The sequence below is a fragment of the Equus asinus genome, chromosome 2, assembly GCF_041296235.1.
Source record: "Equus asinus isolate D_3611 breed Donkey chromosome 2, EquAss-T2T_v2, whole genome shotgun sequence".
NCBI lineage: Eukaryota > Metazoa > Chordata > Mammalia > Perissodactyla > Equidae > Equus > Equus asinus.
In genome coordinates this window covers 60,313,727-60,340,619 of record NC_091791.1, presented here as the reverse complement: position 1 = coordinate 60,340,619, position 26,893 = coordinate 60,313,727, and the positions used below count along the sequence as shown (strand labels likewise).

Here is a 26,893-nt window from a genome sequence, read left to right as displayed (position 1 = left end):
GATTGCCCGCCTGACATCTCCATCACTCCGCCTGTGGGTCCCTAATGAATTTTACAGCCCTACAACGACAGAAGAAATTAAGGTCAAAGTCTGACGCAGGAACTATAAATCACCCGCGATCTCTGAGACCAGCAGAGGGCTGCAGCCCCAGCCCCTCACCTGGGCCAGGCCAGCCCAGGGCTTAATGGGCGGCGAGACAGCCAGACTGGGTGTGTGAGTGCGGCAGGGGAGGGCGTGCTGGGAGCACTCCTGACTGAGCAGCAGTCCCCGTCCACGGGCATTTGGGTTCTCTCACTCCTCTGCCCACACCACCCACAGTGGTCAGAACATTCTAACACAGACTGAGAAATGCACTGAGAGGCAAGCAGCGTATCTCATTTATAAAGACTGGCTTCCCAAGGAATTCAAACACTCTGGCTGCACTGCCCTTAAAATGACCTCAGAAGGGGGAGAGAGTTCAGCAGCATCCTCTCCATTTTGCAGGTGGAGAAACTGAGGCTCACAGAGAAAAGGGGCTTTCCTAGGGTCATTAAGCAAATTGGAGACCTCAATGTTCCAGACTCCAAGTTTACAGGTCTGGTTACAGTGGGAGCCTAAGGGGCCTTTTGTTCTGGTCTTGCTTCTCCTCTGGGGAGGGGGGTACCCCCTGCAGGTGCTGGGCAGGCAGAGGGAGCTCTGGCCTTGGGTCCAGCTTGGACGTTGACTGGTCAAGTTCAGTCTGCATCTTGTCATACCTCTTGGCCCCCTGGTAACTGCCAGGCTCTCAGGGAGGTGTTCAGTCTCGGTAGGAGGCTGTGCGGCCTCGTGGTTAAGTGAAAGGGCTCTGGCACCCTAGAGACAAGGGCTCATGCCTCAGCTCCGCCCCCTCCATGGGTGTGACCTCCGGCAGACACCTAACATCTCTGAACCTCAGTGCTCTCTTCTACAAAGTGCGGAGGCTAGTTCCTACCTCAAGAGGTTGTTGCGGGGATTCAATGAGATAACACACATAAGGGGCTTGGTCCGGTGCCAGGCAATTAATATTGGTTTAATCACTGGTTTAGCACCTGTTCTGTGTCAGGCTCTTGCTAAGTTCTTTACATGTGTCATCTCACTGAACCCTCACAACAAATCTATAAGGAACTATCGTCATCACCATTTTCCAGAAGAGGAAATTGAGGCACACGGGGGTTATTTGGCAGAGACAAGCCATCCACATTCCCTTTCTCAAATTAACAGAAACATGATTTTTAGATGGCACAATGCTATCTGGCTAAATACTATATTTCCCAGCTTCCTTTGCAGATAAGCACAGTCATATGACTAAGTTCTAGCCAATGAGATGAAAGCAGAAGTTTGCAAGGCATTTCCAGGAAGTCTTCTTAAAAGGGAGGGCAAGTGCCCTTCTTCATTTTCTCCATTCTGCAGCTTGAAATATGGATGTGTTTCAAAAAAAAAAAAGAAATATGGATGTGAAGGCTGGGTCTCTAGCAACTATACTGGACCATGAAGACGAGGGCCTACTCTAGGAATTATGGAGAGGAGAGCTTGGAGAAGCCATCCAAGGCTGCTCACCTCTAAACTGCTTTTACATGGGAGGGAAATATACTTCGATCTTGTTTAAGCAACTATTTTGGGGGTTTCTGTTACTGATAGGTGTATGGGTCACTGTTGATAAAAGGAACCTATTCAAAGTCACATAGCTCAGAAATGGCTGAGTCAGGATAAACCTGGGTGGTTAAGTCTGGAGCCTGGGGTCTTTCCCACTCTGCCCCTGTAGTGAGCACTTGAGAAACGTGAGATGACATCATCACCGTTACAAAGTAAAGCAGAGACGGCTCCTTCTAGAGATGGTCAAACTCAGGTTACCATGCATGAGTTGGTCATGAAATCAATCTAGTGGATCAAGACCAGCACTTTAAAAAGTGAAATCCGGTAAAATAAACTAGACACACTAGGGTGAGAGCCATAAGACAGCAACGAAAGAAACTGGAGATGCAAATCACCAGAAAGACAATCCACGCTCATGGGTTAGAAGAATTAATATTGTTAAAATATCCACACGACCCAAAGCAATCTACAGATTCAAGGCAATCCCTATCAATGTCATTTTTCACAGAAATAGAACAAACAACCCCAAAATTTGTATGGAATTATGAAAGACCCTGAATAGCCAAAAGTAATCTTGAGAAAGGGGAACAAAGCTGGAGGCATCACACTCCCTGATTTCAAACTATATCACAAAGCTATAGTAATCAAAGCAGTATGGTATTGGCAAAAAAACAGACAAGTGGGTCAATGGAACAGAAAGAGAGACCAGAAATAAGCCCACGCATATATGGTCAGTTAATTTACAACAAAGGAGCCAAGAATATACAATGAGGAAAAGACAGCCTCTTCAACAAATAATTCATGTTGGCAAATTCTGCCACCAGCTTCATACAACGATAGAATCAAGATGAACCGGTGCTATCCGAAGCAGGGAGGGGCCCCTGTTCTAGAACAGAACAGAGAGCCCTGGAACCTGACATGCAGCAGGCGCTGGTACCACCGTCAGAACATCCGCTGTGTGCGGGCCCGGGGCTCCCACCTTGCCATACGTTATCCCACAACACCGCTGATTCGGGAATCATTTCCCGCATTTCATGGAGGAGGAAACTGAAACCCAGGGAGAGTGAGCAACCTGCCCAAGGCCAACGTGCCGGCAGGAAGCCCATAGCGGACGCCATCGCCACCCCAGGCTGTCTGCCCGCTTCAGTGTCTGTGAAGGTGCAGGCCCGCCTGGCAGACGGGTGGATGACACAGTGCAGCCTGCCGGGCCTGGGGAGGAGGATGGTGAAGACATTGCTCAGTGCTGGGAGAACTGGACAGCCACATGCAAAAGAACCAAACTGGATCACCACCTTATGCCATACACAAAATTAACTCAAAATGGACTAGACTTAAATGTAAGACCTGAAATCATAAAACTCCTAGAAGAAAAATAGGTAGTAAGCAACTTGATGTTAATTTTGGCCATGATCTTTTAGATCTGATACCAAAAGCAAAAGCAACTAAATAAAAAAAATGAAGAAGTGAGACCACATCAAACAAAAGCTTCTGCACAGCAAAGGAAACCATCAACAAAACGGAAGGGCAATCTACTGAATGGGAGAAAATATGTGCAAATCATATATCTGATAAGGGGTTAATATCCAAAATATATAAAGAACTCATACAACTCATAGCAAAAAACAAACAATCCAATTAAAAAATGGGCAGAGGGCCGGCTTGGTGGTGCAGCAAAGTTCGCACGTTCTGATTCAGCGGCCCGGTGTTTGCCGGTTCAGATCCCAGGTGTGGACATGGCACTGCTCATCAAACCATGCTGTGGCAGGCGTCCCACATATAAAGTAGAGGAAGACGGGCATGGATGTTAGCTCAGGGCCAGTCTTCCTCAGCAAAAAGAGGAGGATTGGCAGCAGATGTTAGCTCAGGGCTAATCTTCCTCAAAAATAAATAAATAAATAAATAAAATAAAAAATAAAAAAATAGGCAGAGGATCTCAATAGATATTTTTCCAAAGAAGACATAGAGATAGCCAACAGGTACATGAAAAGATGCTCAACATCACTAATCGTGAGGGAAATAATACAAACCAAAACCACAATGAGCTATCACCTCACACCAGATAGAATGTCTGTTATCAAAAAGACAAGAGAGAACAAGTGTTGGTGAGCATGTAGAGAAAAGGGAACCCTTGTGCACTGTTGCTGGGAATGTAAACTGGTGCAGCCACTATGGCAAACAGTATGGAGGTTCCTCAAGAAATTAAAAATAGAAGTACCATACGATCCAGCAATTCCACTTCTGGGTATTTATCCAAAGAAAATAAAAACACTAACTCGAAAAGATACATGAACCCCCACGTTCAGTGCATTATTTACAGTAGCCAAGACACGGAAGCAACCTAAGTGCCCATTGATGGATGAATGGATAAAGAAGCTGTGGTATATATGCACAATGGAATATTATTCAGCCACAAAAAAGTAGGAAAATCTTGCCATTTGCCACAGCATGGATGGACCTTGAGGGTATTATGCTAAGTGAAATAAGTCAGACAAATACTGGATGATCTCACTTATATGTGGAATCTAAAAAAAAGCAACAAACATCAACAAAAAAGCAAACTCATAGATAGAACAGATTGGTGGTTGCCAGAGGTAGGGGTGTGGGGGTGTGGGCAAAGTGGGTGAAGGAGTCAAAAGGTACGAACTTCTAGTTACAAAATAAACAAGTCACAGGGATGTAACATACAGCATGGTGACTACAGTTAACAATACTGTATCACATATTTGAATGTTACTAAGTGAGTAGATTTTAAAAGTTCTCATAGGCTGGCCCTGTGGCCGAGTGGTTAAGTTTGCGAGCTCCGCTTTGGCGGCCCAGGGTTTCACTGGTTTGGATCCTGGGCACGGACATGGCACCACTCATCAGGCCACACTGAGGCAGCGTCCCACATGCCACAACTAGAAGGACCCACAACTAAAATATACAGCTATGTACTGGGGGGATTTGGAGAGAAAAAGCAAAAAAAAAAAAAAAAAAAAGGATTGGCAACATTTGTTAGCTCAGGTGCCAATCTTTAAAAGAAAAAAGTTACCAAAAAAATCTAGTAGAAGAAAATAGAAAATACAAGGGCATATGATTGCATGTAAGGAAGTATCATTTTGTTCTAGATACGAATATGTGTGAGTGCGTGTCCTGAGTTACAAAGTTAAATGTAATTTTTATTATGGTTCATGATGAAAAAAAGTTTAAAACATGTAAAAACTAATAGGCATATGGAACTTTGAGCCACTCCAGAATTCAGCAGGAGCCACAGCTGCCATCCCTTCCGAGAGGGATCGTGCAGCGAGATTAAGCCACCCGAAAACCACGGGCCCACTTAACGCCTCCCTAAACCTTTGTGCACACCCACAGGCCCCCTCCCTGCTCCTTCAGCCTTTCTCCCAACTGCTCCCAGGACGAAATCTCAGGCATAGGCCCTGGCAGCTGCCACGGGCCCAGCCCTCCCGTCACCCTGTCCCGGGACTCAGGATCTCCCAGCACACGATGCAGGGGACTCTGTAAGGCATTTGGGCTGCAGCATTTATGGACTCATTGTGCCCTGGCCACTCTTATGGCTACCCATTGTCCCCTCACCCAGGGGGTCCATTATCTTTGCTCTGGTGTCCTCTGAGCAACTGCCTGAGCAGGAGCAATCAACAGCTAACCCGCGGACGGTGACTCGGACAGGCGCAGAGTGCCGGGAATCAGTCCCGGAGGGGACTGTCTGGGGGCACGTGGTCACACATTGTTAGCACAGGGGCCTTAGACAGCGTCCAGCACAACCTCTTCATTTTACAGATGAGGGCCCCGAGGCCCAGCAAGCCAGAGACCCGCTCAAGGTCACCTGGTGACTGAGAGGCTGTCACCCTCCAGGCCAGCCCTGGGCCCAGCTCCCCGGACTCTGGAGACAGCTGATTCCAACAACAGCTGGAGCCCACCCTGGGAGTGGGCACCTGACGGTGATGGACAAATGGGAGGGGCGTCCAGGGGCTTTGGAGCCAGACAGACCCAGGGTTGAATTCTGGCTTGGCCATTCTCTAGCTGGATGACCCTGAGTAGGTTACCTGCCTCTCTGGGCCCGTTTCTTTCTTCCATACAATGGGTACAGAAGAGAAGAGTAACATACTGTAAAACGCTTGGCATTCACCAAGCTCACAGCACCTGCTCACCAGGCCTGATGACAAACAACTGTGTCCTCTTGGAGTTTTTTTGCAATGGGGCAAAGTTAGCTCAGACAGAGCTGCTCCAGTCAATGTTGGGGGGATTCTGAAGGCACCAGTGAAGGCGGCTTCAGAGGCTGGACAGGTGATGGGGGTTTAGAGCAATTTGCCAAAAATCAATTAGTTGAGTGACTAAATGGCTGAAAACTGTCAGACCTTTAACAGAGTTCGGGACAATGTGCTTCAGGGGCAGAGATGGGGGAGCCCCAGCTCTCCATCCCGACCCAGGCCGGAGCCAGTGCAGGCTGCCCGCTGTGGCCTCCCAACCCACAGGCCCTGCGGAGACTCCTTGCAGAAGCCCAGGGTGGTGGTGGGCAGGTGGCAGCCAGCTGTGTTCTCTCTCTCTCTCCTTAGCGCCTGTCCTACCTCTCATTCCATCCCATTCTGGTTTTACGGATTGATATTTAGATTAAAGAGATAAACACAGCCAGGAGCACTGAGGCCTGACAGACAGAGGAACTCAAACCTGTCAATCACCATCAGCCAGCTCAGCTTCCTCCAGCTCCTGGACAGCACTGCGTCGTCCCCTCTGATTGGAGACGAACTCAAGAGCAGATTAAAGGGGACCAGAAGTACAGACTAGACACCCACAAAATGGGGGAGGGTGTGTCGACACACCTCTAGACCAGCATGGGAGCAGGGCTGGGGTGACGTACTGTTTACGTGTGCGCGCGCGCGTCTTTAGCTTCCCTCTTCCCCTCCCCAGGCTGCAGATAAAGAATTCAATTTTCTTTTAAACGGTGGGGAAATTGGAAGAGATTTTGTTCTGTTTAAGCACAGCTGGAGTCTCAGGTCTCAGGGGACTGGAGAACAATGAGATCAATTAAGATGCCCATGGTGAGGGGTGTCAGGAGGGGGTGGGGAGAGAGAGCACGAGGTGGGGGCTGGGGCGTCCTCAGGAGGGGGACGGGTGGCAGAGGCAGCCCGGGCCTGTCAGGAAGTCCAGCTTCTGCTCTTTCCTGCATTGACCTGCCTGTCTCCACTGAGTTTTGCTAAAGTATCTGGACAGGGCCTACCCACTGGGTGGTGTTATCACCTCCCAGAATTACTGATAATTCATGTTGGCAAATTCTGCCACCAGCTTCATACAACGATAGAATCAAGATGAACCGGTGCTATCCGAAGCAGGGAGGGGCCCCTGTTCTAGAACAGAACAGAGAGCCCTGGAACCTGACATGCAGCAGGCGCTGGTACCACCGTCAGAACATCCGCTGTGTGCGGGCCCGGGGCTCCCACCTTGCCATACGTTATCCCACAACACCGCTGATTCGGGAATCATTTCCCGCATTTCATGGAGGAGGAAACTGAAACCCAGGGAGAGTGAGCAACCTGCCCAAGGCCAACGTGCCGGCAGGAAGCCCATAGCGGACGCCATCGCCACCCCAGGCTGTCTGCCCGCTTCAGTGTCTGTGAAGGTGCAGGCCCGCCTGGCAGACGGGTGGATGACACAGTGCAGCCTGCCGGGCCTGGGGAGGAGGATGGTGAAGACATTGCTCAGTGCTGGGAGAACTGGACAGCCACATGCAAAAGAACCAAACTGGATCACCACCTTATGCCATACACAAAATTAACTCAAAATGGACTAGACTTAAATGTAAGACCTGAAATCATAAAACTCCTAGAAGAAAAATAGGTAGTAAGCAACTTGATGTTAATTTTGGCCATGATCTTTTAGATCTGATACCAAAAGCAAAAGCAACTAAATAAAAAAAATGAAGAAGTGAGACCACATCAAACAAAAGCTTCTGCACAGCAAAGGAAACCATCAACAAAACGGAAGGGCAATCTACTGAATGGGAGAAAATATGTGCAAATCATATATCTGATAAGGGGTTAATATCCAAAATATATAAAGAACTCATACAACTCATAGCAAAAAACAAACAATCCAATTAAAAAATGGGCAGAGGGCCGGCTTGGTGGTGCAGCAAAGTTCGCACGTTCTGATTCAGCGGCCCGGTGTTTGCCGGTTCAGATCCCAGGTGTGGACATGGCACTGCTCATCAAACCATGCTGTGGCAGGCGTCCCACATATAAAGTAGAGGAAGACGGGCATGGATGTTAGCTCAGGGCCAGTCTTCCTCAGCAAAAAGAGGAGGATTGGCAGCAGATGTTAGCTCAGGGCTAATCTTCCTCAAAAATAAATAAATAAATAAATAAAATAAAAAATAAAAAAATAGGCAGAGGATCTCAATAGATATTTTTCCAAAGAAGACATAGAGATAGCCAACAGGTACATGAAAAGATGCTCAACATCACTAATCGTGAGGGAAATAATACAAACCAAAACCACAATGAGCTATCACCTCACACCAGATAGAATGTCTGTTATCAAAAAGACAAGAGAGAACAAGTGTTGGTGAGCATGTAGAGAAAAGGGAACCCTTGTGCACTGTTGCTGGGAATGTAAACTGGTGCAGCCACTATGGCAAACAGTATGGAGGTTCCTCAAGAAATTAAAAATAGAAGTACCATACGATCCAGCAATTCCACTTCTGGGTATTTATCCAAAGAAAATAAAAACACTAACTCGAAAAGATACATGAACCCCCACGTTCAGTGCATTATTTACAGTAGCCAAGACACGGAAGCAACCTAAGTGCCCATTGATGGATGAATGGATAAAGAAGCTGTGGTATATATGCACAATGGAATATTATTCAGCCACAAAAAAGTAGGAAAATCTTGCCATTTGCCACAGCATGGATGGACCTTGAGGGTATTATGCTAAGTGAAATAAGTCAGACAAATACTGGATGATCTCACTTATATGTGGAATCTAAAAAAAAGCAACAAACATCAACAAAAAAGCAAACTCATAGATAGAACAGATTGGTGGTTGCCAGAGGTAGGGGTGTGGGGGTGTGGGCAAAGTGGGTGAAGGAGTCAAAAGGTACGAACTTCTAGTTACAAAATAAACAAGTCACAGGGATGTAACATACAGCATGGTGACTACAGTTAACAATACTGTATCACATATTTGAATGTTACTAAGTGAGTAGATTTTAAAAGTTCTCATAGGCTGGCCCTGTGGCCGAGTGGTTAAGTTTGCGAGCTCCGCTTTGGCGGCCCAGGGTTTCACTGGTTTGGATCCTGGGCACGGACATGGCACCACTCATCAGGCCACACTGAGGCAGCGTCCCACATGCCACAACTAGAAGGACCCACAACTAAAATATACAGCTATGTACTGGGGGGATTTGGAGAGAAAAAGCAAAAAAAAAAAAAAAAAAAAGGATTGGCAACATTTGTTAGCTCAGGTGCCAATCTTTAAAAGAAAAAAGTTACCAAAAAAATCTAGTAGAAGAAAATAGAAAATACAAGGGCATATGATTGCATGTAAGGAAGTATCATTTTGTTCTAGATACGAATATGTGTGAGTGCGTGTCCTGAGTTACAAAGTTAAATGTAATTTTTATTATGGTTCATGATGAAAAAAAGTTTAAAACATGTAAAAACTAATAGGCATATGGAACTTTGAGCCACTCCAGAATTCAGCAGGAGCCACAGCTGCCATCCCTTCCGAGAGGGATCGTGCAGCGAGATTAAGCCACCCGAAAACCACGGGCCCACTTAACGCCTCCCTAAACCTTTGTGCACACCCACAGGCCCCCTCCCTGCTCCTTCAGCCTTTCTCCCAACTGCTCCCAGGACGAAATCTCAGGCATAGGCCCTGGCAGCTGCCACGGGCCCAGCCCTCCCGTCACCCTGTCCCGGGACTCAGGATCTCCCAGCACACGATGCAGGGGACTCTGTAAGGCATTTGGGCTGCAGCATTTATGGACTCATTGTGCCCTGGCCACTCTTATGGCTACCCATTGTCCCCTCACCCAGGGGGTCCATTATCTTTGCTCTGGTGTCCTCTGAGCAACTGCCTGAGCAGGAGCAATCAACAGCTAACCCGCGGACGGTGACTCGGACAGGCGCAGAGTGCCGGGAATCAGTCCCGGAGGGGACTGTCTGGGGGCACGTGGTCACACATTGTTAGCACAGGGGCCTTAGACAGCGTCCAGCACAACCTCTTCATTTTACAGATGAGGGCCCCGAGGCCCAGCAAGCCAGAGACCCGCTCAAGGTCACCTGGTGACTGAGAGGCTGTCACCCTCCAGGCCAGCCCTGGGCCCAGCTCCCCGGACTCTGGAGACAGCTGATTCCAACAACAGCTGGAGCCCACCCTGGGAGTGGGCACCTGACGGTGATGGACAAATGGGAGGGGCGTCCAGGGGCTTTGGAGCCAGACAGACCCAGGGTTGAATTCTGGCTTGGCCATTCTCTAGCTGGATGACCCTGAGTAGGTTACCTGCCTCTCTGGGCCCGTTTCTTTCTTCCATACAATGGGTACAGAAGAGAAGAGTAACATACTGTAAAACGCTTGGCATTCACCAAGCTCACAGCACCTGCTCACCAGGCCTGATGACAAACAACTGTGTCCTCTTGGAGTTTTTTTGCAATGGGGCAAAGTTAGCTCAGACAGAGCTGCTCCAGTCAATGTTGGGGGGATTCTGAAGGCACCAGTGAAGGCGGCTTCAGAGGCTGGACAGGTGATGGGGGTTTAGAGCAATTTGCCAAAAATCAATTAGTTGAGTGACTAAATGGCTGAAAACTGTCAGACCTTTAACAGAGTTCGGGACAATGTGCTTCAGGGGCAGAGATGGGGGAGCCCCAGCTCTCCATCCCGACCCAGGCCGGAGCCAGTGCAGGCTGCCCGCTGTGGCCTCCCAACCCACAGGCCCTGCGGAGACTCCTTGCAGAAGCCCAGGGTGGTGGTGGGCAGGTGGCAGCCAGCTGTGTTCTCTCTCTCTCTCCTTAGCGCCTGTCCTACCTCTCATTCCATCCCATTCTGGTTTTACGGATTGATATTTAGATTAAAGAGATAAACACAGCCAGGAGCACTGAGGCCTGACAGACAGAGGAACTCAAACCTGTCAATCACCATCAGCCAGCTCAGCTTCCTCCAGCTCCTGGACAGCACTGCGTCGTCCCCTCTGATTGGAGACGAACTCAAGAGCAGATTAAAGGGGACCAGAAGTACAGACTAGACACCCACAAAATGGGGGAGGGTGTGTCGACACACCTCTAGACCAGCATGGGAGCAGGGCTGGGGTGACGTACTGTTTACGTGTGCGCGCGCGCGTCTTTAGCTTCCCTCTTCCCCTCCCCAGGCTGCAGATAAAGAATTCAATTTTCTTTTAAACGGTGGGGAAATTGGAAGAGATTTTGTTCTGTTTAAGCACAGCTGGAGTCTCAGGTCTCAGGGGACTGGAGAACAATGAGATCAATTAAGATGCCCATGGTGAGGGGTGTCAGGAGGGGGTGGGGAGAGAGAGCACGAGGTGGGGGCTGGGGCGTCCTCAGGAGGGGGACGGGTGGCAGAGGCAGCCCGGGCCTGTCAGGAAGTCCAGCTTCTGCTCTTTCCTGCATTGACCTGCCTGTCTCCACTGAGTTTTGCTAAAGTATCTGGACAGGGCCTACCCACTGGGTGGTGTTATCACCTCCCAGAATTACTGATAATTCATGTTGGCAAATTCTGCCACCAGCTTCATACAACGATAGAATCAAGATGAACCGGTGCTATCCGAAGCAGGGAGGGGCCCCTGTTCTAGAACAGAACAGAGAGCCCTGGAACCTGACATGCAGCAGGCGCTGGTACCACCGTCAGAACATCCGCTGTGTGCGGGCCCGGGGCTCCCACCTTGCCATACGTTATCCCACAACACCGCTGATTCGGGAATCATTTCCCGCATTTTATGGAGGAGGAAACTGAAACCCAGGGAGAGTGAGCAACCTGCCCAAGGCCAACGTGCCGGCAGGAAGCCCAGAGTGGACGCCATCGCCACCCCAGGCTGTCTGCCCGCTTCAGTGTCTGTGAAGGTGCAGGCCCGCCTGGCAGACGGGTGGATGACACAGTGCAGCCTGCTGGGCCTGGGGGGTGCGGAGGGCAGAGGGAGGGCTCTTGAATCTCCCACCTCTGCCCACCTCCACGGCCACCTGTGCGATTGGAGCCATCATCTCTTTCCTGGTCTCCCAGTTTATATCCTGGCACCCCTGCTCCCCCGCCCACCCCCAGCCTAGTCTCCACATAGCGGCCACTGGGGGCATTGTTTCTCTTCAGCTCAGTCACCTCCGATGGACTCCCTGTCTCGGTCAGTCACCTCCTGGCCTCCTCTTGTCCTCCGTCACTCTCCCTGCACGTCCACCTACACCACAGGCTCTTGCCTGGAAGCCTTTCACTGCAGCTCCCTCTGCCGGGGCAGCTCTTTCCCAGACCCCCCTTGCTTCCCTTGGGCCTCTGTCTAACGTCACCTTCTGCAAGAGGTCTGCTTTCCCGGATCACCTGCTCGAACAGTAACAATGCCACCCCTGGCACTGCCCACCCCGCACTTATCCCCATCTGACATGCTTTGTATTTCCTTGTTTTTTGTTTCTTTTTTTTTTTTGCTGAGAAAGATTCGCCCTTAGCTAACGTCTGTTGCCAATCTTCCTCTTTTTGTACCTGAGCCACCACCACAGCATGGCCACTGATAGAGTGGTGTAGGTCTGCATCCAGGAACCAAACCAGGCTGCCAAAGCAGAGTGCACGGAACTTAACCATTGGGCCACTGGGGCTGGACCTGTATTTCTTTGTTCATCATCTGTCTCCCGCTCCTGGAATGTACAGGGACGTTTGTCTGTCAGGTTCACTGCATCATTCCAGGCCCTGGATAAACAGTCAGTGAACGAAGGGGTACAGTAGTTGCACCAGTGGCCCCATTGCCCCACAGAGTGTGGAGTCCTGCTCTAAGAGGGGCAGCAGGAAGCCTTCTGCAGGGGAGACACAGTGGCTCACAGAGGGCACCTGGCCCTGCTCAGCAGCAGCCAAGGATGCAGCGTCAGCTCCTGCTCACCTGTCTGCAGAGCAGGCTGCGGGGCTGGGTGCATTTCAGCCTTGACCTTGCAATCACACGCCCTGAGCAGGACTAGGAGGCCCAGGAGATCCTGGAATCTGGTGGCCATTGCACCTCTCGGCCCCTGCCTTTGTTCCTGGGCTAGGGTCTGCCTCCCGAGACGCTGCCAGCCCTAGGAAGGGCACTCAGAAGGCATCTGGTCTACCTTCTCCTTGGACTGAGCAGGAAGCTGAGGCTCAGAGAGGCAACGAGACTGGCACAGGGTCACACGGCAAGTCAGTGGCCTTGAACCCACAACTTTGGGCTCCCTGCCCAGCAGCCTTCCCCATGTGCCCATTGCCAGAGAGGAGCATCAGGGAGCCCGGCAGAGAGAGTGAAACATGGGGTTAAGAGGCTTTGGACTCAGAAAAATTTCTCTGGCATTCACTTGTTGGGTGACCCTGGGTATATAATTTACCCTTCCTATGCCTCAGTTTCCCCATGAGGTCTCTGCCTGCCCTCTGCTCCTGCTCACATTCCTTCTTCCAGGAAGCTTCCCTGGACGATCCAGACCACAGGAGTCAAACCTACTCTGTGCTGTAGGCTGAGACAGAGAGAAGCTGCCTTTAAGAGGTTTCAGTGGAGTGGGGAGAAACGATGTTAGCCAGGCTAGCCCTCACACGCACAGGGAGGGCGGCCAGAGAGCACAGTGAGGGCAGCTGGGGAGGAGGGGGGGACCTCAGCGAGGTGGGCATGTGCCCACTGCCAGGGGGAGGCTTCTCATGGGGAGGTTGCCATCTGGGCTGGCTCTTTGGGTCAGCAGGCTTTTGATGGTGTCAGACAGGAAGGAGAGAGAGCCAAGTAGGAGAAGAGTATGAACAAATGCAGGGGGCGGCAGGGGAGCCGGGAACCCAGTCAAGTAGGAGAGAAGGGCTGGGATGTTCGTAGTGGGGCAGAGGGCTGGAAAGGAGCTCAGGGCCAGGGTATGGGGCCTTGAATGCCAACCCAGGCCTAGATCCCTGGAACTTCCCTGGCAGGTGGTGCCTAGGAGTGGCAGGGATTCCTCTCTTCCCCCTCCCTTCTACCACTCTTCATGAGGAGCTCTTCCCAGGCTGAAAATGGGATTCGGAGGGTTTCCCCTCTTCTGCTGTCTTTGTACCACTTCCAGGAAGAGAGGGAACTTGCTGTGTCTGTGCCGCGCTCACACACATCTCAGTAAACAGGTACTGAATGGAGGGAGCTCTGAGTGCTTCCAAGATGGCTATGTTTGTGCAAATTCTTTGACATTCTCCCCGTTGAGAGTTGGGAAGGGTCTACACATCCTCCTCTTGAATCTGAGCTTGCCCTGGTGACTCACCATAACGAATAGAATTCGGGGGAAATGATGCCATGTGACTTGCAGGCTGGGTCAGACAAGGACACACAACTCCACCAGGTTCTCCTGGGACACTGGTCCTCAGAGGCTTCCTCTGACGCACTCCTGCTCAGAACCCCGAGCCTGAGACGCCTGTGCCACGCCGAGAGGCCACGTGAAGGTGCTGAGGGGACAGTCCGGCTGAGCCAGTCGTTCAGCCAGACCAGCCGGGGTACCAGACATGGGAGGGAGAAGCCTCCAGCTGCTGGAGTCACCCCCAGACCAGGAGGAGCAGAGGTGGGCCCCCTGCGGAGCCCTTGCCATATTCCTGACCCACCCAACCCACGAGGGTAAGAAAACGCTGTTGCTTTCTGCAGCCAAGCTTGGGGGTTTCCTACCCGCAAGAGGAACTGAAACGGCCTCCAGGGCCTTACTCAGAGCGTGCCTACTGAGCGAGCGCAGACCGAACATGGGGACGGATGGAAACAGTGGAGAGCCACTGAGCTCCTTTGGGCAGAGAATTATAAAGCTCCTGTAGCCTGGACAAGCTATGTAGTTTGCATAATTTTCCAGTACAAAATGAACACGCGGAGCCCCTTGTTAGGAAATTATTAAGAATTTCAAGACAGCGACAGCAAAGCATCAAACCAAGTGCGGCCTTCCAAATCCAGGCCCCTGAGCAAATGCCAGGGGTGCGCCCAGGAAGCCGGCCCTCCTGTCGCCGCGGCTGTCTGCCTCCTCTGAGTCCTCGTCCTCTCAGCGTCCTCATTTCACCTTCCTCTGTCTTCTGCTCCTTGAGGCTGGGGCCTGAGTGTTAGAGTCTCAGGGTGGGGCACAGACAAGAACTCAACCAGCCTGTCAGCTGAGAGGACCCAGTGTCCAGTGAAGTCGGAGCCAAAGGCAGAGAATCCAGGAACTCGGAGGCCTCAGTTTAAGGGCCAGTGTTCTCTGAAGTGCCACTGACCCCCAAATAAGCTGGAGCCTCCACGCTGGGTGAGCAGCAGCACAACAGCACCAGCATTCACAGCCGTCCCCTACAGAGCGCTTTCTAAGGGACAGATACTACCACCATCCCCACAGCACACTCTGGGGACTGAGGGTCAGACCAGGCCAAGCCCACGGAGCCAGCAAGAGTAGGAACAGAATTTGAACCTGGTCTCCCTGGTTTCAAGGCTCCCTCCTCAGGGGGCACTGCAGCTGGGGAGTGTCCCCTCCCATTGTAGAGCAGCACTTCTGCGGGGGCCGGGGGACCAGGGAGCAGCACCTGAGGGTGAGGCAGGGGAGTGGCTTTCCTCCGGCCACCCGGCTGGGCCGTCAGGTGCCCAGCACTCGGGGTGAAGCCCACGTCAGAGTCCTTGGATTCAGCAGCACGAGCAGAGGTGTTCCTTGAGCCCGCAGGAGGAGGGAGCCCTGGGGAGCTGGGAAGGAGGAATACTGCATTTGAAGTCCTCACCAGGGTCAGCCTGAGGCAGTGACGTCACAACACACCTTTTCAGTTTGGTGTCAGTGGTATTTGCAGTGGGTGGAGGAGGGAGAGAAGGGACAAACAGCAGCAGGGCTGTGTCTGTTGAGGTGGGGGAGGGAGGCTGGGCTGGATGAGGAGGAAAAGCTGGTCAGCTCTAGGAGCGGGGAGGTGTAGTCCTTGGGAATCTTCACCAAACTTTCAGGGGGGGCTGAGAGAGGGAGAGGCAGGGCAGGCAAGGGAGCTCTAGGCGCCCGTGGGTGGGGGACCTCAAAGGGCAAGAAGCATGTCTGCATCACCGGGAGAGAAATTAAACAGCAAGAGTGACTCCCTTTTCATCTTGGGCAGAGAGAGTTGGAATAAGAGCCTGGTGGAGCCAGAGGCCCTCAGCAGCATCCGGCCCAAGCATCTTGCTTTCTGATGAGGGCACTGGGGCCCCAGAGGCTCAGCGACTTGCCCAGGTGACACAGCTGCTCAGAGCAGGGCCATGACTCTGAGCGTGGAGCCCCCACTCCATGGAGCCTCAGCCAGGAGGCCCAGCAGGACTTGCTGACATTTTCTGAGGGCGTTCCTCGCCGGCTCTGTGCTGAATCTTCTCAGAAATGTTCTGCTCCATTCTCACAACCACCGTCCCAGGTCAGCTCCTATCACGCTGTCTCCCCCAGGTCACAGAGAGGGAAACAGGCTCGGTGGCCTGTCAAGGGCCCACCTTGGCAGAGCTGGGCTTGCACACAGGGTGAAGGGCTGGAGGGCAGCCAGATGGGGCCCTTTAAGGCCAATGAGAAGAAAAACCACTCCTTCCGTGTCTACATGCCCTTAACTATTCACATCCCCTATTCAGTGGCGTCTCCTAACAACCCCGCCATGCAGGCCGTGCAGGCTCTACTTTCCCCACTTGAAGGGAAGAAAACCAAATCCCAGAGAAGGCATGACCAGCCCACAGCAGAACAGGAGTCATGACCCTGCCCAAGACGGGACCAGCCTCCCAAGGACAGGCTGGGAAGAGAGGCAGGGAGGAGAGAGAGGAGCCGTGTGCTCAGCTCTCACAAGGCCACTCTGTCTGCCTGGGCCGAGTGGGGGCACTCCACCCCTGGGCTGAGCAGACCGTCTAGTGGTCCTGGGGCCCCACACCTGCCCAGTCAGGGCTCTCATGTGCCTTTCCTTCCTGCTTTGATCTCTCTGCCTGGAGAGGAATCCTGTCTTGTCCGACAGTCCATCTTCTGCCCGTTCCTGCTGTGTCCCACCCCCTGGAGTGGAGAGAGAAGGGCTAGGAGTGCAGCAAGACCTGCCCCAGGAGTAACCTCCCTCCCAGCTGCTGTTCTTCATCAGCATCCGTCTCTCACTGCCTAGGGACACAGAGCTAATAATTGTGGGGACATGAGCTCCATACTGCAAGAGGCCAGGCTGGCTCCTTGCACATTCAAGGTACAACCTCCACCAGCTGCTTCCCAAATGCCTGCCATGGGACACCAGGATGGAATAGGTAAAAGAATGTGGATGGTTTGATACTCGACTTCTCTACTCTCAAAACAGCAGCCAAATGGTTATGTCTGGGGTGGGCGGCAATTCAGAAGGAAGAGAGACAGCTGAGCCCAGCCTACCTCATAGGGGCAGGACTCTACCTCCAGGTGCAGCAAATCTCCCTCACTGCATTCCAGCCACAGGGCCTTTGCACATGCTATTCCTGCTTTCTCCAGTGTGCTGCCCTCCCCTCGCCCACCTGTTAATGCCTACTCAGTTGCCACTTCCTCAGGAAAGACTTCCCTGACTCCAGTCAAGGTGAGGTGCCCTGTTACAGGTTTTCATAGTTCCCTGATCTCTCCATCATAGCAAGTAATACTTAACGTAAAGATTCATTTCTTAGTATTAACATCAGCCTTTCCCAGGAGACTCTAAACTTCATGAGGGCAAGATTCACATCACCATTGTGTCCTCAGGGCCCTGTGCCTGGAACATAGTAGGTATTCAGAGAACATTTATTGAATGAATGAATGGTTGGATTGCTCTCCTACTGTCCAGTGGCACTCACAAACCCTGCTAGGCCCCAGGTACCAATTGTTCAGGCTACAGGGCTACCCCAAGTCCAGCAGAATCCCAGGAAGACACCCATGGCCTTCCCATCTGACTCTGGTTGTCAGATCAGGAGGCAGGATAGGAAGGTGAGAATCAGAGCAGCCTAGGGATAGGAGAAGGGGGAAAACCACACAGCCTAGAGGATGGGGAGCTACCCCATCATACAGAAACCTGCACACACACACATGCACACAAACATGTGTGTATTACATACACATACCCCCAAGTGCATGTTGCTGCATACACTTGTACACACAGACACAAGAGCATGCCGTGTGCATGCACACACACCCCCCACAAGCATACTTCACACCCCTGCACATCCCTTCCCTGTGTGGTCACCCTTCAGAGGCCTGGCCCCCACTGACATTCATCCTGCACCCTCTCCCCTTCCAGGAAGCCTTTCTAACAAGGACAGCTCTGGGCTATTGGGATTCCTGCTTCCTGGGGCGAAGTGCTCAAGTCCCCCTGACCTGGACTTCCCAGCAGTGAAGGCCAGCTCACCCAGCTTGGAGCCCTGAGTGGCCTGGGACCCAGGAGCCAGAGGTCCTGGAGGGTCCAGAGTGTCATCCAGGGATGCAGTGCCTGGAGCAACCCTGGGGCCTATCTCCTGGGGTCCTGAAGAGAGCACCTTCCAGCTCCTCAGCTCTGAACATTACTGAGAGGACAGGCTCATGGTCCAACAGAGAGCATTTGGATGGGCAGCCCAGAGGTTAAGAGCCTGTGGGGTGGCGTCAGGCAGTCTTTTTGTGAATTCCAGTTCAATCCATTACTAGTTCTGGGACCCTGAGCAAGTTACTTAACCTCACTAAACCTCAGTTTCCCCATCTGTAAAATGAGAATGACAGCATCTACTTAGGTTAGAAATAATGCATGTCAAGTGCAGGGTTTACAGCTAGGACTCAAGAATGACAGCTGTTGAAATAACTGTGATAGTAGCAGTAATAATATAGTAGCAGTCCTCAGAGGTCATCTCAGCCATCCCTCCGTCGCCTCTGGGCATGATTGCCCCAGGAATTAAGTCTGGAAGGGACCACGGGCCCATTTTAATCCACCTTGTTAATTTTACAGATGAGATGCTGAGAAGGGAAGCAGCTTCTGTCTGAGTCAGCCAAGGAGTCGGCTGGGAGCAGAGTTGGGGCTCGAGGTCAAGTCTTTAAACTCTAGGTCCCCACTCTGCCCCTTCCACCATTGGAAACTCATTTTGCTACAACTGGGGCCTGTAAGGGCCTCCAAAGCTGAGCAGGGGGAGGTCCAGGGAGCAGGGAGGTGAGAAGGTCCAGCCCCTTCCACCCCAGCTGGACGCCCAGGCTGGAGGTGACAGCCCCTCCTACTCCAGTTTCCACTGACTGTTCAACTGCTGCCTTCCCCCAGGACAGGCAATGAGCCACAGACACAGGGTCACACCAGGGTGGGGGTTGGGGCAGCCCCTCACAGCAGGCTCTGCCCCAGCCTTCAGTGCAAATTAAAACATTTTCCTTCTCTTCATAATTTTTTTTCTGACACAACTGCCCATGAAATATTTTAATAACATCCCAGAAAAGGTCAGGGAGACGGAATTTCACAGTCCCTGAGCAGGCAGCTACAACGCCAGCCCCTCCTGCAGCACAGGAGATGGAGAGATCCGGCTGACCCCGGGTCTGAGTGGAGAAGGGCAGGGTGGTGGAGGCCAGGGCAGGGCGGTGGGAGTGGGTGGGGTGGCCACGAAACTTGCTATCTGCTAGGAGCTCTGGAAGCTCCTTGGGGAGACTGGGAGATGCTGGCGGGTGGGGGTCACCCAGGGGATGCTTCCACATCCATCATTCACTCCTCCTGTCAGCAGCCTTGGGGCGTCTCACACCCATTCTGCAGATGTGCAAATGAAGGCTCTTGGAGGTGATGTGGACAGACCAGCACACCGCAAAGGCAGGGGCACACCCCATTTTACTTTGTTCCTGAGCTCCCTTAGGGACCTAGCCCTGCAGCTAGTGCTTATCAGTGGATGGAACAGCCCCTGGGGCTGGAGGGTTGAGATGGTCATGGGCGAGGCTCAGACAGACCCAGGAACTAGCGGCTGGCGAGATGAGCCAGCCCTGGGCAGAGACCCTGGTGGCCACAGAGGAGGCTGAATGCATCTGCTAACCATCCAGAGGGGGCCTAGGAGAGACTGGAGAAGGGGTAGTGGGCACTGGGCAAGGGTCCACGCAGGCCCACAAACCACTCCAGTGCCTGAGGAAACCCAGTTTGAGGACCTACTCACCAGTGCCAACCCCTGATGAGATTGGGCCTGACACATCATGGGTGGCACTGGCAGCTGGCCACCAGCCCAGAGGTGTGCTTCCCACACTTTCCACCCCACCCTGCTCCCTCAGCTCTTTCCGGAGGGCCACGGGAACTGGCACTGCAAAGTGAGATGCTCCATCCCTAGGAAGAATGCCAGGGAGGAATCCCTGGTCGCCTGCCAAGCCTGAACCTGACACTCAAATTCTTTGCTGTGTGGTCCCAGGCCTGTGGGAGGGGGGCATCCTCCACCTGTGAGGCCCCTGAAGTACAGGCTGCTTGGGTGTCCTTCCCCCTGACATTTGAAGGTGACTAGGGGGCTGAAGATGCTCTTTATGTCCAGGAGCCTAGAGCCTCTGGCACTCGCTCTCTGGCTGGGCCCCTTGAGGTTGCAGGAGGGTCCATGGGGGCTCAAGCACCAGGTGACTGATTGCAAGGAGCACCTTGGTGAGAGCCGGTGGAGACACGGGCTGGGGAAGAGGGGGCAGAAAACAGCCGCAGCAGACTTAGTGTGTACGTCCGACGGCCTGCCTAGCTAAACATCTGCTTGAAATATTAATAACTGTCAGATGGGAAGGGCCTGGGGGCTCCCTACAGTTTCATACCATCTGTCTGTAGAGTAAACACACTTCGGAGTGGGGGGCTCTGGATCAGCAGCAATGTCTCTGCTTGGAGGGAGGATGGAGCAAGAAATGGGAGCGAGGACTCTGGAGGCCTCAGAGTCGGGAGGGGCAGGGAGGGCAGCAGTTAAAGTCCATAGCGTTTACTGCGCAGCTACTGTGGGCAAGCCTCCGAGTGTGTGTGGCACACATCTACTACTGTGATCTGTGCAGCAGCCAATCCTCTTTGTGCTGATAACAGAAGCCCCTTTGGAATATTCCCTTTCCCATTTCAGCTCTTACACTTTGGATGGGGCTGACCCAACCCCTGGCTCCACTAGGGGGAGTATGGCCCATCTCTGGAAATCGGAATGATGATGATTGGTTCCAGGGTGGCCCAACAGGCTGGGCCAATGAGAATCAGCACTGGGACTTTTGCTGGAACTGCTGAAAAGAGTATTTTTTTCCCACTGGGGTTGATAACTTGGTAAGAAGTAAGCCGTAGGGGCGCTGGTGTCTCTCTCTGCCAATATGAAAAAGCAGAGCCTGGTGCTGAAGCCAGATTCCTGCTCAACTGAGTGCCTGGATATAGCCATGCCTGAAATCACTTATGCTTTTGAGTTACATGAGCCAATCCTTTTATGCTTGAACTGCTTAAAGATTTCTGTCCTTTGCAACCAAGAGTACTGACTGATATAAATGGACACGGGGAGGGGCCCCTTGTCAAAGTCTCAGCCAAGGGCAGCTGGGAATGCCCAGGCAGCCTCAGGGAGCTCATTCTTCCCTGGCATCTGTGCTCAAATGGGGAGGGTTGCCCTCTTCAGAGATGGCTGGCATCTGTCCCCATTAGAGGGCACTTCCAGGGTTCCTGGCCAACCCAGGCTCAGTCCCTCTCAGGGATAAGGCAGAAAAGCAAAGTGTCCTCAGCCTAATCTTACCCTCCCCCAGGTTGGTCCTTTTCCACATGGCTGCCCTGGCCAAGGGAGCCCCATCATGAAGAGTCCAGATGCTTTAACACACAGCTTCTGGGGCTTGGGGGCACCCCCTTTCCCACTTGCCCAGACTCCTTGGGCAAAATCCCTCTGGTTGCCTCCCCATGGTCTGCCTCAGAGCTCAGTGGCCCTGCAAGAGAGTGGGGACTTACCAGGACTGTCAGCACAGAGGTCCCCACAGTGACGTTCTCATATAAGCTGATGTTGTAGAGTGGCTGGCTGAAGATGGGCCGGTTGTCATTCTCGTTGATGAGAGTGATCTTCACCTTGGCATAGCCCACATGGTCAGGCACACTTTCATTGGCAAAGAGCTGGGTGTGCAGAGCAGAGCCCGGGTGAGCTCCCACATGCTCCAGGAGCCCTCGTCCCCATAAGTCCCCCTGGGGCCTTTGCTGGACCGAACCCAGAGCCCATCCCAGTGTGTGCTACTGTGAGTCCCTCCAACAGTGCTTATAGGACTGAGCTGGCCGCTAATTCTGCCAGAAAGGAAGGTGCTGATGGGGGCTGGGCTGGCAGTGCCTGGGGAGCACAGGCTCCTGGTGGGCTTCTGAGGCTGTGATGCTGCCTGGTGAAATTCCACTCAATTCCTGGTCATTTCCTTGTCCTCCTTGAAAAGCGGACACTCAGCCCAGGCCCTGCCATGGCTCAGTGGGCTTCTCTGAGTCAGATCCACAAGGGAAGAATGGGGAGAGGTGGAAGGGGGACTTAAGGGGACGGTGTCACCCCTGACTCCCCTGACATCCCTCACCCAGCCAAGGAGATGGCGAGGGGGCCTTACGTCGAAGTCGTAGCGGTCCACGGTCTCAAAGTCCAGGGGGATGGCCACCCGGATGCGAATGTCTGCCTTCCCTTGGACAGAGGTGGGAGAGATGATGAAGTGGTGGGAGTTGTTCCCCACCAGGTAAACCTCGAACATGCTGTTCAGGCCCTAGTCAAAATGGAGAAGAAACCAGTGAGAAAGGGCATAGGAGCCAAGGCCTGGAGCACTGCTGGAGGTGCAGAAGCAGGGGCCAGGAGGGCTTGCCTACCCCGACCCCACAGTGGTCTGGCCTCCCCTGAGTGATCCTGGCCCAGCTCCCTGAGCCTGCCCAGGCCCTCTGGAAGTCTCCTCCAGTCCTTTTTGCCATCGTCATCCTTTCAGGTGCCCACACTGTCCCTTCTAGGTGGTTTGTTTCATTTTCCATCTCCGGCTCCCTTCCTCTGCCCCAGTGACCCCAACGGGGGAGGGATCTGTCAGCCGCAAGACCCAGCCCAGAGATGGAGGAAAGCAGGTCAGAAGGGAGTGGAGGGGAGAGAAGCAAGTAAGTGTCCACGGTCCACAGTCGGCTTGGACAGGTGAGGGCATGAGGGACCGAGCAGGACACTGCCTCTCCCCCTTCCTCCCTCTGGAACGTGCCAGTCATGGGGAAAACTGGCTCGTTCACACATGGAATGGGAATAACCCAGATGGCTGAGTGGTCAAGTGAATCCTGTGTACCTCATACTGTGGCCAGCCCAGGTGGCCTGGAGGACACTGGATCCCAGAGAGTCCAGGGCTGCCACACCCTTCACGGGCTCTGTGGCCCCAGAGCCCCAGTCCATGGCTTCAGGTGTGTGTGGGGAGTGGTGGTAGAGGAGGGGGTGGGGGGCTCACTCTGCTCAGATGTTTCTGATCATTCTAACTGGGGCTGGAGCTCACGGAGCCCTCAGATACTGCCTGGCTCATCCTCATGCAAAGCATCTGACATCTCCAATGCTACCCAAGTCCCCACATCAGGAGAAAGAGCCACCGCTGAAGTTGGGGGACACAGCTTACTGACCCCCTGGAGCCTGGCCTGCTCAGAAAGTGATTCAGGCTCCTGCATAGGGGGAAATGACCCCCATCCTGGCAGGAGGCCTGTGGCTTGCTGACCCTTGTTGCAGATCCTCAGTGCCAGGACACGTCCTCCTGCTCGTCCTGCATTATCCACCCCAGCCCAGTGCCCAGTCCAGCCTCAAGCTCATGTTTCTGTGGAACTGGGGGTTGACAAGGGGAGCCAGCCTCTCTGCTTGGTTGCCCAGGGACGTTGAGGGGCTCCCGTCCAGCACCTGCTCCTGCTGAGGGTGGCAGCCAGGTAACCTGGAAGCTTTACATGGTCAGGGGTGCTGGTCCTGGCAAGGCTGGAGATGACAGCCTCAATGAAGCCTGAGAGTTCACAAGGATCTTAGGCCCCTGGAATCAACCCACAGGTTTTCAAATACATTTGTGGGGTGAATGCATATTAATCGTTACCTGTCAGTTTCTTGAATTTTTTCCATTTACAACTACAAATTGGCCAAACAAGGGCACTGCCATTCTTGGGGTCCAGGCAAACACGGGGGCCTCCAGAGCCCCAGCCTGCAGTGGCCCCCGCAGATCGTGCAGGCCATGCTCCTTCAGCCCTGTCAGGCTGTGGAGTTTCCAGTTCTCCCCAGCGTGGAAGCCAGCCGTCAGATGGAGGGGACCAATTAAATGCCCGAAGGGGCACTAATAGCCAAAGCCAGCGGAGTGTGACAGCTCTCAGCAGGTGACACCAACACGTCTCTCTCCCCTGGACCTTGGCCCCTCCACCACAGGGCCTGGAGGCCCCAGAGGGAGAGGGCAGGCTGAGCTGTGCTGGGGCAAGTGGAGCAACCCCCCACCCCGCGGAGTCCCCTCCCCACGGTGCCCCCCATGCCTCCCCAGCCCTGCCCTTCGCAGGCTCACTTACCAAGTTCTATCAGTGGGAGTCAGTCAGTCAAAGGGTATGGAGACAGAGAAGGAGCCGGAAAGGATGGAGTGGAGGAAGGAACCAGAGAGAGAAGAGGATGAGAACCGAGGTCAGGGTGAGGGAAATGGGCCGAGACGGACCCCAGGAGCACACCCTGCTCCAGAGGAACAGCCCCCTCAGCATCTGACGGGCCACAACCTCTGGGGGTGCCCAGGAGGGTGTGTGTGCGGGGGGTGCACACACGTTCTGGGGGTGGGGAGATCTGTGCAGCCCCACACCCAGAGGAGGGCAGGGACACAGAGGAAGAGACACAAGGGCATGAGGGGTGAGGAGGGGACCAGGGCTCCTGTTTCCCTGAGCTCACTCCGTCCTCACCCAGAGGGAGGTGGGTGGGGGTGGCGCAAGGCTGGAAGGGGAGGGGCCACGTCCCTCTGTCTTACTCCCAGGAGCCTGGACAAAACCCCTGCAGAAAAGGCCCCCTCGTATTGTCATGTTTTAATTTTCCTCACATAGAAAGTGTTAAAGACTTAGTAAACACAGACATGGAAAGTTTTCACTTAGCTCAAAAGGGCACATGACCGTCTCCCTCTTCCCGTTGCCCCAGCCACTCAAGAGACTTCCCGAGAGGCAGCCACCATACCCCTCCTTGGGTCTCTTTCCCCTGAAGTCCATGCCTGTGTGAGCATTACGTATCTCTGCCTCCCCTCTCTGCACAAACAGTGGCACCTGCACACACTGCTCTGCATTGGATTTCTTCCCTTAACTGTGTCTCGGAGGCTGTTCTTTGTAGTAACTGTACAAAGAGATGATTAACAACACAGAACCATCTACTGGACACCTATCCTTTGCCAGACACCGTTCAGAATGACCCTCTGTGGTTACTGTGAAATGGCAGGGGCTCCTTGAGGCCACAGACCAGGCCTCGGGCTGTGTAAACCTACACCAGGGCAGGCACGCAGGAGGTGCTCAGGAAGTGATGGGGCTTCTGCAGCTTTTCCTCACCCAGGACTCTGTGCGATCCTCTTCCCACGGGCCATACAGTGGAGAAGAAGGAACACGGTGCCTGGAAACTCCTCCAGAGGAAATGGAGTTCAGAGAGGTTGGGTGAGCAGCCCAAGGTTGCACAGGTTGTTGGCAGCAGAGTGAGGCTAAGAGCCCAGGCCCAGCTCCCAGGCGTGGGTGTCTCCCAGGCCAAGGGAAGCAGAGTCAGGGCCCGATGTGGGTGCCCCGGATGGAGCTTCGGTGCAATACGAATTACCAGAGCCAGCTAAGATGGTAACACGAAGCACTCCAGTCCCGAATCTAAGAGAACACCAGCAGGGGCACTGCCTGGAGAAGGGGTGTTCTGGACTGGCTTTAGGAATGAAGGCAGGGACAACGGAAGAGCAGAGAAGGGCTTTCAGGTGCAGAAAGTGGCTTTAAACATGGAGTTCTCCATGTGCAGCCTATGTCGGAACCCCCCGGAGGCTGTGTTAAACTAGACTGCTGCCCTCCCGCAGGAGAATCTGATTCAGTAGGTCTGGCCTGGGGCCTGCAAATTTGCATTTCTGAAAGTTCCAGGTGACACTCCTGTGCTGCTGGTCTGAGACCACCGTTTGAGAACCGCTGGTCGAAGCAAAGGCATGGAGCAGAGAACGAATAATTAATGATGGGGCAGACAAGTGAGCGGATGTGCAGAGGGTCCGTGCAGGGAAGCTGGCGGGATTGTGGGGATAGTGGGAGGCTCTGTGGTCTCCTGACTCCCACCGCAGGCACCATCACGAGGGCTTCAGCATCATTTTTGTGAGCAATGGGGAGCCACGCTAAGCTCTGGAGCAGAGGAATACTGGGGTCAAAAGAGGAAGGTGAACTTGGCAGCCATGTGTGAGTCACCCCAGTGCAGCCCTTCTCATCTGGCTACACAGCAGAATTGCCAGTGGAGCACTAAAAAAATACAGACGCCCAGGGCCACTACCTGCATCTCGCGGGGTGGGGCCCAGGCAGCTGCATCTTTTCAATGCTCCCAGGGAAGCATGTTGCACAGCCAGGGCTGGAAAGACATCAGCTGGGGCAGGAAGAGCAGCTCGGCAGCATCCACAGGGGTCCAGAATGGGCGAGCAGGGAGAGGCAGAGTGGTACTTCTCCACCGGGCCACACGTCAAAATTACCCAGGGAGCTTTAAATATCCTCATGCCGGGATCATACCCCAGACCAAGGGAGTGAGATGTGGGGCTGAGGATGAGTGAGGGACTGAAGAGATGGATGCCTGAGCTCAGTGTATATTCAGGCTGGGTACCTGGTGAGGCAGGAGCACTGCGTTTTCTGCCCCTTCAGACCATGTCTCTGGGTTTCAACCAAGGAGGTCTGCTCCCCTCTCCTTGATCTGCGGCCAGGGGCTGGAAGTTCACTCAGGTCTGACACTGTAGTTGTCAGGACCCCCTGTACAGCTGTCCTGAGACTCCAGGGCCATCTTCTGGCCAAGTCCCCTCAAGTGCTCAGCCTGCCCCTTTCAGGACCTGCCCAGAACACCAATGCCTGCTGCAATTTGGCCTGTGATTGTCAGCCCCTCGGGATGTGTGTGTGCACAAGAGTGATGTTCACCCAGCTCACTCTAAGTTGGGGCAAAACCCCTATTAATGGCAGCCCTTGGCGGGAGCCTTATATAACAGCTTCCATTTATCAAGGCCCAGCTGTGTGCTTCACACACTTAACCCAGAATCTTCAGGACAGCCCAACATCAGCATCAGTCCACCCTGTACGGAGAAGGAACCTGAGGCCAGAGAGTAACTTGTTCAAGCTGCACAGCTTCCGGGAA

General features: G+C 53.3%; 1 protein-coding gene across 1 annotated transcript in view; it reads right to left on the bottom strand.

Annotated features, from left to right (window-relative positions):
- Positions 1–26,893, bottom strand: part of LOC123275617 (cadherin-23-like) — a 323,533-nt gene that overhangs the window by 70,568 nt on the left and 226,072 nt on the right. Inside the window, exons 12-13 of the mRNA XM_070489764.1 lie at positions 22,170–22,319; positions 21,544–21,702 (exon numbers count right to left, since the gene is read on the bottom strand). Of these exons, the coding sequence (XP_070345865.1) occupies positions 21,544–21,702; positions 22,170–22,319 (309 nt within the window). The remainder of the gene's footprint in view (positions 1–21,543; positions 21,703–22,169; positions 22,320–26,893) is intronic.